This window comes from Glycine soja, chromosome 13 (genome assembly GCF_004193775.1).
Source record: "Glycine soja cultivar W05 chromosome 13, ASM419377v2, whole genome shotgun sequence".
Taxonomy (NCBI): Eukaryota; Viridiplantae; Streptophyta; class Magnoliopsida; order Fabales; family Fabaceae; genus Glycine; species Glycine soja.
The window spans coordinates 13,741,843-13,760,365 of NC_041014.1; the positions used below are offsets into that span (position 1 = coordinate 13,741,843).

General features: G+C 29.8%; 1 protein-coding gene across 1 annotated transcript; it reads left to right on the forward strand.

Moving 5' to 3' along the window:
- The first annotated feature begins 10,582 nt into the window (after positions 1 to 10,582).
- On the forward strand, positions 10,583 to 11,971 carry LOC114381604 (spermidine coumaroyl-CoA acyltransferase-like). The gene has a single exon (XM_028340866.1). The coding sequence runs from the start codon at positions 10,583 to 10,585 to the stop codon at positions 11,969 to 11,971; it is 1,389 nt and encodes a 462-aa protein (XP_028196667.1).
- The last annotated feature ends 6,552 nt before the right edge of the window (positions 11,972 to 18,523 follow it).

The window sequence follows — 18,523 nt, forward strand, 5'->3', positions numbered from 1 at the left end:
ATTATATTTTTCTTAAATTTACTGGTCAAGTGATGAGTGATGAAAGAATTTGAGTTGAGCCTGTTAGCCTTGACCAGGCCAGTCCATTCCAGTTCATATATAGTAACTTGTATATGAATGTAACTGTGTACTTGATTCCAATTGGTATATAGTAAACTTCTACTATGTTGTTTTTTCTTTTAAGATTTCTACTATGTTGTTTGTTCAAAGCTACATGTTTGGTGCTTTGGCCCATTCTCCTTTTTTGGGCTGATGATTCAAAGTGTCATTCCGTTAGGCTTTTCCTTGTTTCTTGTTCTGCCGCTCTGGCATCACTTCTTGTGTGCAATGTAGGCCTTTTATAAAATCTCTGCCTTATCTAAAAAACTATGTTGTTAATTAAAAAGAAGGTTGTTGTGTTAGTCAATACTCACTGGAATTATTTTTTGAACATCTTAGTTACTATTAGAGCTATCATGTTAAGGTTATGTCTACTAAAAAAGTGTATTGTTTTCATAAGTCATCTTTCCTAGTTTGTCATTAATTTAATAATTAAAAATAATTTACACTCAATTTTGTGCAGCTTTAACAATATTGTTTTCATAAGTCATCTTTCCATAGTCTATCAAGTGCCTATTCTAAAAATTGTTACAATATGATCCCTCAAAGTTGACAAGGAAAGCATTCGTAGATAAATGTCAATTATGCTTTTACCTACATATTATTAACTTCCTGTGACAAATTTTGTAAATAGTTAAAAGTCAATTTTGTTGTAGTGTGGGAGGAAGCATATTACCTTGAGAAATGAGGATAAGGAAGAGAATCACACTGAAAGCCTAGATGATTGAATTAATCATTTCAAATAACACAAAGGCAAGCTTCAATTCTTGAATTATTTGTTTAGGCAGATTATAACATTGGCATGTTGTGTTATTTATAGATGAACTATGGTAGACAAATTATATATGTTGCCAACAGTATTCGATTGGAAATTTGACTCTTTTCCCTATATTAATTGGAGAAATAATAAATGTAGTAATTAAATACCTTTTATAAGCAAATACCGCATCTATTGAAGTTTGAAGAATATCCTCTCTTTTTTTTTTTTTTTTTTTTTACAAAAGCTCATCAAATCCCTTTGAGTAATGATAATCATACAACACATCAACAAAAATTTGAAATTTTAATAATAAAAAAACAAACAAAATCCTAATCTTAATTAATAAGGTTAGCCAAAAACAATCTGATAAAAAAAAAGGAAGAAGAAAGAAAACTGATCTCGTGGCAATCAGTATTAATGAATATTAAACCTCAAAATCACACAGGAAAGGCTTACAGTAAAGGACCTTTCATTGAATATTAGTAAGTGACCATTAGAAACTTAGTTGAGAAAGGAGGAATAGAAGGGTGTTAACTCAGCAACTGCACAATAATAATCTTTTTTCTTTTCTTGATGTTAACTCGTTAGCTTTAGTCAGAAACTTGATAATCCAAACTGTTTAAAGGGTCAATGTAAATTTGACTTAATGTAAATGTGATAGAGAAAACCATTTAACCATATTCTGAAGTTTTATCACCATCTTTTGATTTTTTGTTGGTGCTAGATTTGCTTTTTTTTTAATTAAGATAAATTAAGATTTGACTCATTTTTTTATAACCTGTTGATTAAGATAAAGAATTTGTTTTTTTAACTAAAATTTGAACTTTTTGTTAATGTGCGGTCGTTGTATAATTTATTGTAAATATCGTTGTATGAATATCATTACTCAATTCATTTTTGTTTTTGTGTGCATAAACTTATAATTTAGGACCATGCGGGCCAGATTATAACAATTTAGGTTTTAGTAAGGTAATAGTTAAAGACTAAAAAAAATGTTATTTTTTCGATTTCTATTTATAAAATATAATTATTCAATTCATTAATATTAAGAAAAATAATTAATTTAATTAATGATTATAAATTTATCTTGAATTTATAATTTTTTTTAAATTATTCTTGTTATTAATTATTTTTTAATCAATATATTTTTCTTCTTCTTTTAATTAGAGATATTATAGTCTAAAAATAATCAATACAAGATACATCATAAGTCTTATAAAAATAAATAAATACCATCTCAAACTTAATTATTATAAATAAGAACAATACTTAAAGAATTTGAAGTGATTTTATTTTGTGTAGCTATGATGAACTATTAAGTGCTGTATGGATGAACCACTCCTCTTTATCTGTAGTAGCAGATTATTCGCTTCTTTTTAACACGTAGTAGCGGGGTAATCACTTTTTTTTTTTTCCAGAAGCTTCCCAATGAAACACTTTATTTTAAATAAACTGAATGAAACTTGAGAATTATATATGTTTTAGTGTCCTCTTCAATATTGTTATCTATATTTATTTTCTCAAATTCTATTTTATCACGCACTAAAAATATTCTATCCTAAAATAATAATTAACATTTTTTTCATATTTTTATTTTTTATCTTTAATTTATGTCAATACTTTTCACCACAAGAAAAATACATATCAATACAAATGAGTCTTTAACAAGTTAAACGATCTTTATATTTATCCAAGTCTAATGTTTACAAGGATAAGTTTACCAACTTTTCCAGCACATGAGAAAGGAAGAAGAGGAATGCTTGGATCTGAAACCCATTGAAGAAAAGGTGAGAGAGGCTGAGAACGGAGAGAGAAAATGATCCTGAAAAACAAAAAAGTGATTAACTTGATTTTACATGTTAAAAAAAAGAGAGTAATCTACTATTAAAGATGAGTGGTTCACAAGTGACTCACTTTTGAGATAATTCTCTAGTCAAATCCTTTTATATAGGATCGTCCTAGATCGAGTTTTATAAAAAAGATATTACTTTAAATTTAATTTTTATAAATAATAATATATAAAGAGTAATTAATTAAAGAATTTGAAGCCATTTTTGTTAGGAACAATACATTTTTCTATAAATTCTTGATCTCTAAAATAATAGTTGTCATAGTCTATTTTACACAAATCATGAAAAAATCAATAAATAGATAAAAAATAATAATTTTATAAAATTAATTTTATATTATCATTAATTTATTTATAGATTTTATTTTTTAAATGATAATTATTTTAAGATTTTTTTTCTTATATAACAATTATAATGGGATAAGGGAGCAATTTAAAATATGATTTTGTTAAAAAGAACAATGACATACAAGTATTTAGAGAGAATGCTCTTTTTCTTAATCTTCAAAAATACAACTACTGTCGTTACAAAAGTTACAATATATAGACTACTGCAGTTACAATATATTTAAAATGACTCCACATAACTACTCCATATAACTACTTCACATAACTCCTATTTACAAGAAACTACCACTAACTTCTTAACTTCTATTAACTTCTATTAACTTCTATTCACATCAACATTCCCTCCCTTAAACTAAAAAGAAAAACAAAACATTTAATTTATAACTGACGCATCAACCATTCCCAGCATACTCCGTAATTTCAAGAATTGTTCTAACTTGAGAGGTTTTGTCATTATGTCTGCAACTTGTTCTTGAGAATTACAGTAACTCAACTCCACAATTTTGTCTCTGGTCAAATCTCTAAGAAAATGAAACCTTATATCAATATGTTTGCTTCTGCCATGAAAAACAGAATTCTTTGATAGCTGTATAGTAGAATTATTGTCACATTGAATCAAAGTACTATTTTCCTCCTTATGATCAAGTTTCTCTAAAACTCTTCTCAACCAAATACATTGACTGGCACAAAACGCAGCAGCTATGTACTCAGCCTCAGTAGTAGACAATGTCACTATAGGCTGTTTTTTAGAAGACCATGAAACTGCTCCAGAACCAAGTAAGAATGCAAAGCCAGAAGTGCTCCTACGATCATCCAAATCACCAGCAAAATCACTGTCGGTGTAAGCCACCAAATTTGTGCAACCATTCTTTTTGTAGAAAATTCCAAGCTCAGTTGTACCTTTCAAATACCTTAATATTCTTTTTGCTGCAAGCCAATGAGATTCAGTTGGGCAAGACATGAATCTACTAATAAGACTCACTCCATACATCAAATCAGGTCGAGTTGCAGTCAAGTACATCAGACTGCCAACCACCTGTTTGAACAAAGTTTCATCAACTTTGGTTCCTGCTTCATCCTTTGACAATTTCGTGCCTGGAACAATAGGATTCTTCACTGGATTGCTTTTATCCATTCCAAACCTTCCTAGAATTTCATGAGCATACTTTCTTTGACACACAAAAATCCCATCTAAACTTTGTATTACTTCAATCCCGAGAAAATATCTCATCCTCCCCAAATCAGTCATGTCAAATTCCAACATCATGGAATTCTTAAAATCATCATACATACTTTTATCATTTCCAGTATATATTAAATCATCAACATAAAGACTTACTATTAAAATTTTACCTACTTCCTTCGACTTTGTGAATAGTGTGTGTTCACATAAACACCTTTCAAAGCCTTCTCGAACAAAGTAAGCCTCTATCTTGCTATACCACGCCCTTGGTGCTTGCTTCAAGCCATACAATGCCTTTCTTAGCTTGTAAACTTTGCCTTCTTCACCTTTCTTCTCATATCCCAATGGTTGTTGCACAAAGATTTCTTCATTGAGTTCACCGTGAAGAAATGCACTCTTTATATCTAGTTGAAAAACATCCCAATTGTTTTGTGCTGCCAAAGCAAGTATTAATCGAATGGTGTCAAGTCTAGCAACTGGAGCAAAAACTTCAGTATAATTAACTCCATATTGTTGTGCATACCCCTTCGCCACTAGCCTTGCTTTGTACTTGTCTACCTCTCCTTTCTCATTAAGTTTGGTTTTGAAAACCCACTTAACTCCAATTGGCTTCACCCCTTTCGGTAGAATAGTTAACTCCCAAGTCTTGTTCTTTTCTATTGACTCTATCTCTGCCATCATTGCATCCCTCCACTTCTTACTCTTGACAGCTTGTTCAAATGTAAGTGGGTCATCTTCAGTGAGCATTATCATAGCATTCAGACCATCTTCATCTGACAAACCTTCACCTGTTACATAGTCTATTGCCCAAGATGGTGGTCCTCTTACCCTCCCTTCATTCAAAATTGGTGAATCATTTTCAGTTGATTCACTAGAAGAAACACCAGTTTCACTTGAGTTTCTTGTATCAACATCACTGCCTTCTCCTTCAATGTTACCTTCTTCTTCATTGTTTTCTATTCCTTCTTCCATGTTATTCTCATCACCATCATCGTTCCACTTTAAAACATCTGATCTACATTCTTCATTGCTTTTGCCCCAATTCCAGCATTCATCTTCTTGAAAAATCACATCCTTGCTAATGATGATTTTCTTGGAAACTGGATCATATAATCTGTATGCCTTTGATTCATCACTTACTCCCAAGAAAACACACTTCTTGCTTTTTTCATCTAATTTGCTTCTCTTCTGGTCTGGGACATGTGCATGAGCTACACACCCAAAAACTCGAAAATAATCAACCATTGGCTTCACATTGCTCCATGCCTCTTCTGGAGTTTTGTTCTGCACAGCCACAGTAGGACATCTATTGAGGATATGCACACTCCATTTTACAGCTTCGGGCCAAAACATTTTAGGAACCTGCTTCTCCGCTAACATAGAACGCACCATGTTCATTATCGTTCTATTTTTCCTCTCTGCAACTCCGTTTTGTTGAGGAGTATAGGCTGTAGTCAATTGTCTACTAATGCCTTGATTTTTGCAAAATTCTACAAACTCATTTGAGGTAAATTCACCACCTCTATCTGTTCTCAAAGAAGCAATATATGCACCAATCTCCTTTTCAACATGAGCTTTAAAATTTCTAAACATGGAAAAAGCTTCTGATTTTTCATGTAAGAAATAAATCCAAGTTTTACGAGTGAAATCATCAATAAAACTTAGGATGTACCTCTTGTTGCTATTTGATTCTGGTTTAATAGGCCCACAAATGTCTGCATGCACAAGTTGTAACTTGTTTGATGCTCTCCATAAACTCTTCTTAGGCATAGAGTTTCTGTGTTGCTTTCCAGTTAAACATTCTATGCATATCTTCTTTGGAATCTTGACTGAAGGCAACCCAATTACCATCTTCTTATCAAAAAGTGTCCTCAATCCGTTATAGCCTAAGTGACCAAAGCGGCAATGCCAAAGATGAGATTCATTTTCTAATACAATTTGGAAACACGAGGAAGCTTTTGGTATCATGGTAGCCAACACAGAAAATATTCTATTTCCACTCATATCTGACTGCATAATTAATCCTTTCTCAGAATGATATACCCTACACTTCCCATGTTGAATCAAAATAGTTAAGCCTTTTTCTTGAAGTTGCCCTATGCTCAATAGATTATTCTTAAGTTCAGGAACATAATAGACACCAGAAATTGCCTGAGTAAATCCATTCACTTGCATACGAATGATACCTTTTCCCACAACAGCCATTCTGGTATTATTGCCAAGTTTTACAGTTTGGCTAAAGCTTTCATCCAGTTCTGAGAACCACTCCTTGTTTCCAGTCATATGATTGCTGCAACCAGAGTCAAGGAACCACACTTCTTCCATTTTGTCTTGCTCCAATTCAACATAAGACATTAATAACAATTCTTCATCTTTTTCCTTCTCTAATTCAACATAATTGGCATTTTTCTCCCAATCAGGACATTCATATTGATAGTGTCCTAACTTGTGACATTTGAAACATTCAATAACAGCTTTATTGAATGATTGTCTTCCCCTTCCTCGACCTCCTCTGAATGAACCATTACCTCTACCTCTACCTCTACTTGCTTTGTCTTCATGGGAGATCTTCAGAACCTGCTCTTCTTCTCCACGACTTCTCATCCTCTGCTCATGAACAAGAAGACTACTTTGCAACTCATCAATAGTCATCACGTCTAAGTTGTTGGATTCTTCAATTGAGCATACCACATAATCAAATTTTGAGATCATTGATCTCAAAATCTTTGCAGTAATGACTGTTTCACTCATACTTTCACCATGAGCCTTCATTTTGTTGGCTATGGTTAAAGTACGAGAAAAATATGCATTCACTGTTTCTCCTTCCTTCATTTGAAGAATCTCAAAATCTTTGCGTAAAGCTTGCAGTTGAGCCCTTTTGACCCTGGTTGAACCTTGGAATTTTTGCTTCATTGAATCCCATATATTTTTTGCTGTGTCCCTCTTGAGGATTGTTTCAAGGACTTCACGATCTATTGCCTGGAAAAGGTAATTCTTTACCTTTAAGTCCTTCAACTTCTGCTCCTCGATCAATTTGCATTGTGCCTCCGTAGGCTCTATTCCATCTGCCACAATCAATATCCCATTCTCAATGAGATCCCAATATTCTTTGGAGCGGAGAAAATTCTCCATCAACATTGCCCAATGATCATAATGACCATTAAACCTTGGAATTGCAGGCTGCACGAAACTGCTACTCCCACCTTCTGCCATTCTTCTCAACTCGTTCTACTCGAAAGAAAGAAAAACTACAGTTTCTTTCTTGACTCACACTCACTATTTTCCTCACACACTCACTGTTTTCCTCACATGCACTCAATATCAGGCCCCTACAATGGAGCTCTGATACCAATTGTTAAAAAGAACAATGACATACAAGTATTTAGAGAGAATGCTCTTTTTCTTAATCTTCAAAAATACAACTACTGCAGTTACAAAGTTACAATATATAGACTACTGCAGTTACAATATATTTAAAATGACTCCACATAACTACTCCATATAACTACTTCACATAACTCCTATTTACAAGAAACTATCACTAACTTCTTAACTTCTATTAACTTCTATTCACATCAACAGATTTTAACTGAGAAGGGTAAAAATATTTAATTTCTCGAAACCTTCGAAAGCATTCAATATTTCTTTTGTCTCGTGAGCAGGAGGATTAGTAGAAATATAGACTTGTATTTAACATTTTTATTTAAAAATGACAAATTCATAACAATATTACATTCTTAAAATTTTGATTGGATGGAATTAGTAAAGAGGAAGCTGTCAAAAAGTCGTCATTCGATGATGCCATCAACACATTTAAATAACTTTTTATCCGAAGGGTTAAATACCCAAAATAAAAAAGAGTAAGATGATAAATGATTATTGACTTTGAGGAGTAGGAGTAATGATAAAAAAAAATCTCAAACGTTAAAGAACTTCATGATAAAAAATTGATTTTATGTGTAAGACATAAAATATATTTATTTTTAATATTTTCATATATTTTTGCTCTATTTTACATAAAAGTTACTTTTTTATTTATTCTCAAACACTATTTAAAAATAGAAATTAATTATTTAATTTATAATAATATATTATATATTTTAATCATATTAGTTTTGGTTCTTATTGAATAGTTTACAATTATACTATGTAAGTATCTATGATAATTATCATTGTTATTAATCTTCATTTTCTCTCTTCTATATTTTTTTTGTTATGGCCCTCAAGAATAATAACATGTGTGGAGACTATGTTAGGAAATAAGTATAAGGAATAACATACAATCCCATGGTACTCCATTGTCATGTTTATCATAACTATCATTTATATTATTTTTTAAATAATTATATATAAACATAAGATTAATTTTTTTATTATTTTTTAATTTTTGGGTTTCATTTTGGTTTCTAAATTTTAAAAAAATATTTTGATTTGTTCTCATGTTTTTATTAAATCATTTATCATATAACATTGTGAAACCGACGCTCCAAATTAGTTTTGTAATTACTCTTTAGTTATCATGAATGCATTTTAATATGTGATACTTTTAGATTTATACTTCATAAATTAGTGTTTTGTAAATAATATACTAACAACAATAATCTCAATAAAATTAAATTTTATTGTATCTAAAATTTTAAAACATGAATAACCAAGGATATCATTGAAGCTAAATAGACACTACTATCTTATAAAATATATTATATTTTCTATCATATTAGTTTTCATTCTCATTTGATAAATTTTACATAATTACAATTAGATATATAAAATTATACTATATATTTACTAACAACATATCTAACAACAATAACTCCAATAAAATTAAATATGCATTTCATTATTTTTAAAATTTTAAAACATGAATAATCATGTATATCATCATAGCTATGTAGACGGTGTTGTTATTTTTATAAAGTATATTATATATTTCAATCATATTAGTATACAAGTATTTATGGTAACTATTATTGTTATTAACAATTGTTTACTTTCTTCTATATTTGTTTATTATACGATCCAGAATGAGAGATGGGATGAAGATGATGTCTGGAAACAAGAATAATAAATAATATATCATCTCATGGTGTTGTATTGTCATGTTTATCTTAACCATCGTTTATGTTTTCTTTAAAAATAATTGTATAGTACATAAGATTAATTTTTATTTTACTTTTTGGGTTTAATTTTATTTTCTAAATTTTAAAAAAATACTTTGATTTATTCTCATGTTATTATTAAATCATTTATCATATGACATTGTCAAGCTTGTTCTAAATTAGTGTTGTAATTATTTTTCAATATAGTTATCACGAATGTATTTTAATATGTTAGTAATTTTAAATTTTTAATTTACAATTTAGTCTTTTTAAATAATATGTTAACAACAAATCTAATAACAATCATCTCAATGAAATTAAATATGTATATTATTGTTTATAAAATTTTAAAACATGAATAATCATAAATATCTTCCAACTAAATAGACAATGTTATGTTATAAAATATATTATATTACATATGTCATTTCAAAACACGCGCAGGCCATAAAAGCTTTTGCACCATAATGTAAGGCACCTAATTATAGCATTTGAGTTTCGTACAAGGCCATCAAAAGTTTTTAATTAATTATTAATAATAATAATAATATGCCTTTTAAATGTTCATAAAATCTAAAACCGAAACTACACGTTCGATCTATATTAAACCAATAAAAGGCATTCAATAAAATTATTAAATCTTATAGGACTACCACATTGGTTTCCACTAATAATTATGTGACATGTATTAAAGATATATTAACTTCCTAACAAAATTAAGAGTATTATTTTTTCATCTTAATCAAATTAAAATGTTAAGTTATCTTGTCACATAATTATTGGTAAAAACATAAGTGGAATAAAATATGGGTTTGATTTCTAAGTAATATACTTGTGGAGAGGACTGAAGAGTCTAATGTGTGACTAAATTTCGAATCAAACAATTAGGGTTGTTGTTGATAAAAAACAATACAAAGAGTTATATTATAGAGATCTTGGTCAGCATATTTCTCATATCGTACTTTAAAATTCTGTAATTTCTATAATAGCGTCCAAAAAACTTACCCGGAAAGGCACCAACAAGTTTTTTCTTCTTTTTGTATATTTTTTTTTAATTTATATGTATGACAAATGTGTATTATGTTATTTCATTTTTTGAACTCAGGTAGAAACATATACAGCAGAGAGTTGAAAGAACAAAAGAGGAATGAGTTGGGAAAGTGATGAGAGAAGAAAAAGAAGTTCAAAGTGATTGATAACAAGGGAAGCTCACATTTCTGTGCACTGTTTCTTCAATTACATCCATGGCACACCAGAATGCAATCCTAACTGTTGAAAACAAAGATGTTACATTCATCAAACCTTCAAAGCCCACTCCTACCACCATTCTTTCACTGTCTAGCATTGACAATGCTCCCGATAACGATTTCTTCATGCAAAGCCTTCATGTATACCGATGGGAAAATCACAATTCCCCTAATACTCCAAAACTTGGCCCTGCAAAATTGATCAAAGTGGCACTCTCGGAGGCTCTCTTTTACTATTATCCTCTTGCAGGAAAGTTAGTAAGACACGCTGATGGAAAATTCAGAATCAACTGCAACTCCGAAGGAGTTCCATTCATAGAGGCTATTTGTAACTGCAGCCTCTCATCTATTCATTACCTAGATTGCAACGACGTCGAAATCGGAAAACATTTTGCTATCGATTTTCCTTCGGAAGATGAATTTGGAAACCAATACCCTTTGGTTTTCAAGGTGACTAAATTCCTCTGTGGGGGTTTCACATTAGTGATGGGCTTGTCCCACGCTATTTTAGACGGAACTGGGCAATCTCAGTTCTTACGCGCAGTTGCTGAACTTGCAAGTGGAAAAGCTGAGCCCTCTGTGAAGCCCGTGTGGGAAAGAGAAAGACTAGTGGGAACATATACTAGTCAACCAATGCAAAATCCCATGGACAATGCTTCTTTTGCAGTTTCACCATTTCTACCAACCACAGATTATTCGCATGAATGCTCGAAGGTGGACAGTGAGAGCATAACAAGACTCAAGACGAGTTTGATGAAAGAAAGTGACAACAAAGAAAGTATGAAGAAAAAAGGGTTCACAACTTTTGAAACCCTAGCTGCGTACATCTGGAGGTCAAGAACCAGAGCCATGAAACTGAGTTACGATAGAAAAACATTGCTGGTAATGACAGTAGGGTTGAGACCACACTTGCTGAATCCTTTGCCTGATGGATATTACGGAAACACCATCATGGATGCATTTGTTACGTTAACAGTGAGGGAGCTGAACGAACTACCACTATTGGAAGTTGTGAAACTCATCAGAGAGAGCAAAGAAGTTGCTTTTAGCGATGACTATATCAGACACTCAATCGACAGTATGCATACGAAGCCAATGGAATATTATTATGAAAGAGGTGGAATAACGTTTATAACGGATTGGAGACATTTGGGTTTGTTGGAAAAGGTTGATTTTGGGTGGAAGGAGCCAGTGAATACTATGCCAGTCCCTTCGGACATGTATGGATTAATAGGTTTGTGCAATATCTTTCTTCCAAGTAATTTGGATCCTTCAATGATTGGAGGAGCTAGGGTTTACGCCTCCCTGCCTAGTGCTGCCATGCCCAAGTTCAAGGAAGAGATGAAAGCTCTTACCAGTGTCCATAAGAGAAATTCGAAAATTTAAGAGTTTTCTATCAACACTCAAAAAATGCGTGGGATTTCAACCGGGGACAAGTTAAGAGCAACAAATTAAGTGTACGGCGTGTATCTGTTCTATGTTTCCATCTTTTTGGCTGGTTTCCTTTTTCACTGTTATCGTCACGTTTAAGTAATTGTTTGATTATTGCATATTCGATCTGTTTTGCTGTCTAATAGTTGTAAAAATATGTTAATATATAAAGCTCCTTTTATTTTTCGCACTACCTTCTTTTCGGTATGAAGAAGACTAAGGAGACCAACCTATGTTTGTCGATGTGCATTTGCTTTGTTCTCATTTTGTTCGTACGTGCCTTGTAATTAAGAAACGTTGTACATGTACTTATATCACAGAAAGCTAATGCACGAGATATCGTGTTTTGTTTGTTTCATTCTTTAATTTATTTTTTTAATTGTAGTTACCATGTTCTTAGCTAGCAATGAATCTCCAATGAGTTGTGACTCACCAATTGTTCTCTGAACCAAAGCATTATTCTCTAACCAATTTTTGTCTGTTAAAAAGGGTAAAAATATGTTGGAAAATATTTTTTAACACTCAACATCAATTGATAACTTGAGAGAATGAGAGAAAAATATTAGTATGATAAATAATGTGATATAATAAGAAGAAAAATAAAAATAAATAATGCGATATAATAAGAAGAAAGATAAAAATAAATAAGAATTATTGATTGAATGTTTAAAATAAAAGATTATAAAAACAGTTGAATTAGTATTGTCAAAATATCATCACTCAAAATTGTTATTCCTAATATTCAATTCAATTATAAAATGATTCAAACAAACAATATTTTCATAATTTTGAACCGTAAAAAATGAACAATTAGAAAATTTAACAAAATAATAATAAAATTAATGTCACATTATTTTTTTATGGATGAAATAATCATGTTGTGTCCATTCATAAACATGAAGAATTAAAATAAAAATTTTAAAATATAAATGATAAAAAAAACAAAATATAAAATAATGGACCACAACGATATTTAAGAAAAATATTTATTATTTCAAATAAGATTATGTTTTATAGACAAACTTGAAAAAAATCTCTCTATTAGATGTCTCCATCTCTTATTGGGTTAGTGCTTTCTCTCTTTACAAGGACCCCTTTTATACATAACTTTGTATCTTACTATTAAAATCAAACTAGCTAGTAACATATATACAAAATTTAAATCATAAAAATAATTTTTTTAATCTTTATCTAAACAGCAAAAATAAAAATATGTTTGGCATATTATTAATTTGCAATGAATTATATGACTACACACAAAACGAAAGAAGCAGCGGCAAGGTGGAAGTTAATTGGTTTTTCTAATAGAAATTGTTTGATAAACATCCAATGTACTTCCAACACCTAGAGAGAGTAAAAAAAAAAAAGAGAAAATGACATATATAATAGGATTTATGATGTGATAGGAAGAGATAAAAAGAAATGAAAATTATTGGTGGAGTGTTTAAAATAAATAATGATTTATGTATTATTCCTCTTTTCTAATTCCCAAAGAATATGAAAGGATGAAGACATTTTTATAAATCTCTCCTCACTCAACCCCTTTTGACATAATAGGAATAAGCTTAATGATACACAAATATCCACTTGTATTAAACATACCACCAATTAATATTTCTCATTTTTCTTTATCTTTTTCTTCCTAGCACATGATAAATCTTGTCATACCAATATTTTTTTTTTCTTTTTTCTTCTTGTTTCTCTCTAGGTGTATTATAACATAATAGGTGTCTAGCTAGAAACATTTCTCCAGAAATAAATATGATGTGATATCCCATAAAGATGAGAGGTAGCTACACATGTGAAAATAGTTTCACTTAAATTAGGCTTTACTAGACTTGAATTTAACTTTAGTTAAAAGTATATAATGTTAACTTATTTATCTATTAAATATCTTTTTTAAATTAAGGTTTGACTTAATCAACATAAAAATTTGATTTGATCTATAAATCTTTGAAGACCTACTTTATGATAATTTAAAATCATAATAAAAATCAAAATACATATGCTAGGATTTTATTAGAATCGAATTTAACTTATTTTATAATATAAACATATTTTTATGAATTAATATAATATCAATAATAATTTATTTAAAAATATATTTTGTAATAAGACTTAAAAAAAGACACAAATTTATTTTTAATAAAGTTAGCTATAAATTTTAGCTTAACTTTGTATTAAAAAAAAGTCTTAGCACCACGTGACCTCTTTTTCAAATTTCAAAATATTCATAATCACTTCAAGATGCAAAACTACACTTCTCAATGTATCTTCAATACTATTTTACGGTGCCATCAAAATGAACCAATGTTTATTTACTCACGCACCACTGTATATGCTAGTTATTTATTTATTTTACACTTAGATTAGATGCGTGTTGTAATTATTATTTTGAGTTCGTACCCGTCTGAATAACTCACATATAACTAATTCTTTTACATATTTTAATTTGAAGTAGATTATTTCCAAGTCAGATTGTGTGGGTTGCAGTTGGGTGACTCATTTATGCGGTTTTTTTTTTTATCCAATTACATCTTCTTTCTTCTATAATTTCTTAAATTACATCACTTTCAAAAAAAATGTTTGAAGTGCACATGTTTTTAAGGTTGGGTCAGGTTTGACCATTTCGATTTCTCAATATGTGTTTCTTTTATATTTTTTTTAAAGTGTTTTTAAACGAACTTATTAAGAAGTCGAGAATTCATTACCCGATTTCCCAACTTTATTTTTTAAAATATTATACATTTTAAAAAAATAATTTTTATTTTTTCTAAAAAATATTTTATTATATATACTTTTTTTATATTATTTAATTTTAAAAAATTGATAATATTTTTGGTTTAATAATATTTCATTTATGCCAGACTTTTGAACTTTTTGAATTTTTTTAAAATATTTTTAAAAAAATAATTAATTTTTTAATATTATTATTTTATTTTTAAATAATGAAAATATTTTTTGTTTAATAATTTATTAACGGTCTTAAAATAAATAAATAAAAAGTGAAGTGATTAAAAAAATAGATTAATTAAAAACACAATGAATATATAATTATCACATTTTAGTTATATTATATGAAGAAATTAATTAAAACACTCAAATAACAATAAGAATTGAAACATAAAAATGATGAAACTAATCATAATTTGAAATGTGTTGTCTAGCGGACATGTCTTTTTTCAATAGTTGGATTACTGGTTTGTTAAAAATAACTAAAATATCTACTGCACAAAAACGTTTCCAGTAGTTAGATTCTGCACCTTTAACATATCTTCATTGTTTTTCAACTCTATTATTTGATATTCAATTAATTTTTTTGAATATTTTGCATGGTTTGTCTATCGAAAGAACAATTGTCTGACCACCTGTGATTTGTGAATTACATAAGAAAGAACCCCTAAAGGCGCAACTTACTTGATCTTTGAGTGTTTATGTTGCATCCAGAAAAAATGTCAAATCTTATTAGGTTTGTTCCAGTGAAGGAGTAACCCAAAACTCGTCTTGTCGTGGTATCTTCCACTTGCCCTTATAATACAACATTGCATCATGAGTATGAGTGATGATGAATCAAAGTAGGTTGAATATACCATTCGGTGTTCTATTGATGGTACATAATAATTCTATAGGGTCAACACACGAATATTGTTCATTGCACATCAACATTGTGCAAGCATTATCATCATTTTTTAATTGCAGAGATTGAAAAAATCATTCCTAACCTGCATCTATAGATGACTATCCGTAATAGATTTCATCCACAAATTGGTCATTGGTTAGCCGAAGGATGCTGTGTATTATACTCTTAAGTTTCTCAAAAGAACACTCATTAGGAATTCGCATTGATATTGGAGTAGGACATTGGAAATGAACACTAGTTTGGTTGTGAATGATTGATCCATTTGGAAAAATGAATGTTAATCTCGAGATAGAAATGATTTGAGCGCTTGTTTCTCTCAAGAATGTCATAGTATTGAGATTGAATTTGGTTTGTGAAAGTATGTTGTGTGGAAGTGTGTGGTTGTATTAAGGGTGTTTGGTGTTATTTATAGTTGTTTGAATATTTACCTCATTGATGTGTATTAAAATTTTGTAAGGTTAGAATTGTGTTTCTGATAAAGACTTGTCTAGAATCCAATGTTGATTGAGACATGTCATTATTTTAATTTCACTTTTATCGATATAGTGCATAGTATTGTCAATTTCGACTGTGATTTTACCCTGCTACCTGGTGCACCAGACATCCATTATTACTTTCAAACTTGAATTTAAATTGTGACTTGTCAATTCAATGTCAGTTTTGTTATTGAAACATCTATTATTTTTTCAGACTTGGGTAAATTGCAAAGTGTAGTCAATTTCGACTATGATTTTACCCTACTATCTGGTGCACCAGGCGTCTATTATTACTTTTAGACTTGAATTTAAATTGTGAGTTGTCAATTCAATGTCACTTTTATTGGTGAAACATTTATTATTTTTTCAAAGACGTGGGTAAATTGAAAGGTGTTGTTAATTTCGACTGTGACTTTATCCTACTACCTGGTGCACTAGATGTCCATTATTACTTTTAGGCTTAAATTTAAATTATGAGTTGTCAATTCAATGTCGGTTTTGTTGGTGAAACATCTATTGTTTTCTTTCAGAAACGTGGGTAAATTGTAAAATGTTGTCAATTTCAACTGTAATTTTACCCTGATGCACCAAATGTCCATTATTACTTTCAGACTTAAATTTAAATTATGAGTTGTTAATTCAATGTCAATTATTTTGTAAATAATAAAGATTTGATTAATTCGCACAAACTTATAAAAATCAAGTGTCTGCGTTTTAGGGAATTATCATTTTGTGGACCAAATTGTTAACATAAACTGAAATAAATGATTTATTTCATTACGTAAACTAAGTATTACAAACAATAACTACGGAATGAAGTAGACAATGCAAACTCACAATGACATAATATTAAAGCATCAAACACCGACATAACACACCACGGGAAAATCTCAAAGCAGAAACAACTAACACGCAGATCATCCTCAGATTATCAACCTCGTTTGAATATTGGTTCGTGGGAAGGAAACATGTTACATCCTTTCGGTCCAAAAGAGGAGTCATTATCACTACCATGGTCTTTGACCCAAAAAATTTCATATTCATTTAATAGGTCCTCAACATTCGAGGTGGAGTCATGTTGGTTGTTTGATGGGTTATTGTTATCACAAATTGTGGCAAATAACTCCACAAATGGTAGTGTATAAGACATCGAAAATGGAGATGTTGGATATGTTGGTGTGGTTCAATGTTTATTTTTTGGTGAACAAGTTCAATGTAAGGGTTATGACCTTGTTGACTATGAAAGTTTTTGTATTGTTACTAATGAAGGTGGTGTCCTCATTAGTGTTGTAGATTTAACCTTTGTAGTAAATACAAACATGCAGTTAGGTGACACATTGTGGTAGGGCTTGAGATGAATATTTGAAAGTTTCTACGAAAGTCTTTAGTTGATATTGGTATTTATAGAATTTGTCGGTTGCAAGTAGATGTTCATTGTGCAGTCACATGCACTCGTAAATGGCATGCTAACCTATCCAGTACATGGCCTCGAGATGTGCTAAGGGTCAGTACGTTGAGCAATAATAATAAAAAAAACATGTTGAATCGTTCACACAGGCTTTTTGGATTCTTTGACGTGAAAACTATGAAATAAATTTGCCTTGGATATTTTTAATGTATTGGAGATAAATTTTATAAATTGCATAACATTACCATTTAAGCATTGTTTTAAGGGTCGGAAACATAATTTTTATTTTATTTTTTGCTATTAATTTGAAGTCTTTCTTGATAAAACTGATACGCGATATTTTTTTTTGAATTTTTTGATGTGAAAACTAGGAAATAAATTTATCACGGATATTTTTAATATATTGAACATAAATTTTATAAATTGTATAACATGACCACTTAAACATTGTTTTAAGGGATGAAAACATAGTTTTTTTGCTATTAATTTGAAGTCCTTCTTGATGAAACTATTACACAATATTTTTTTTTTGGATTCTTTGACGTAAAACTATGAAATAAATTTGCCACATATATTTTTAATGTATTAGACATAAATTTTATAAATTGCATAACATGACCAATTAAACATTATTTTAAGGGATGAAAACATAGTTTTTTTGCTATTAATTAGAGGTCCTTCTTGATAAAACTGTTACACGATATTTTTTTTAATTCTTTGACGTGAAAATTATGAAATAAGTTTGCCACATATATTTTTAATGTATTGGAAATAAATTTTATAAATTGCATAACATGACCACTTAAACATTGTTTTAAGGGTCGAAAACATAGCATTTTTTATTTTTTGTTATTAATTTGAGGTCATTTTTGATGAAACTATCACATGATATATATATTTTTAATACTTTGACGTCAAAACTACGAAATAAATTTGTCACAGATATTTTTAATGTATTGAAAATAAATTTTATAAATTATATA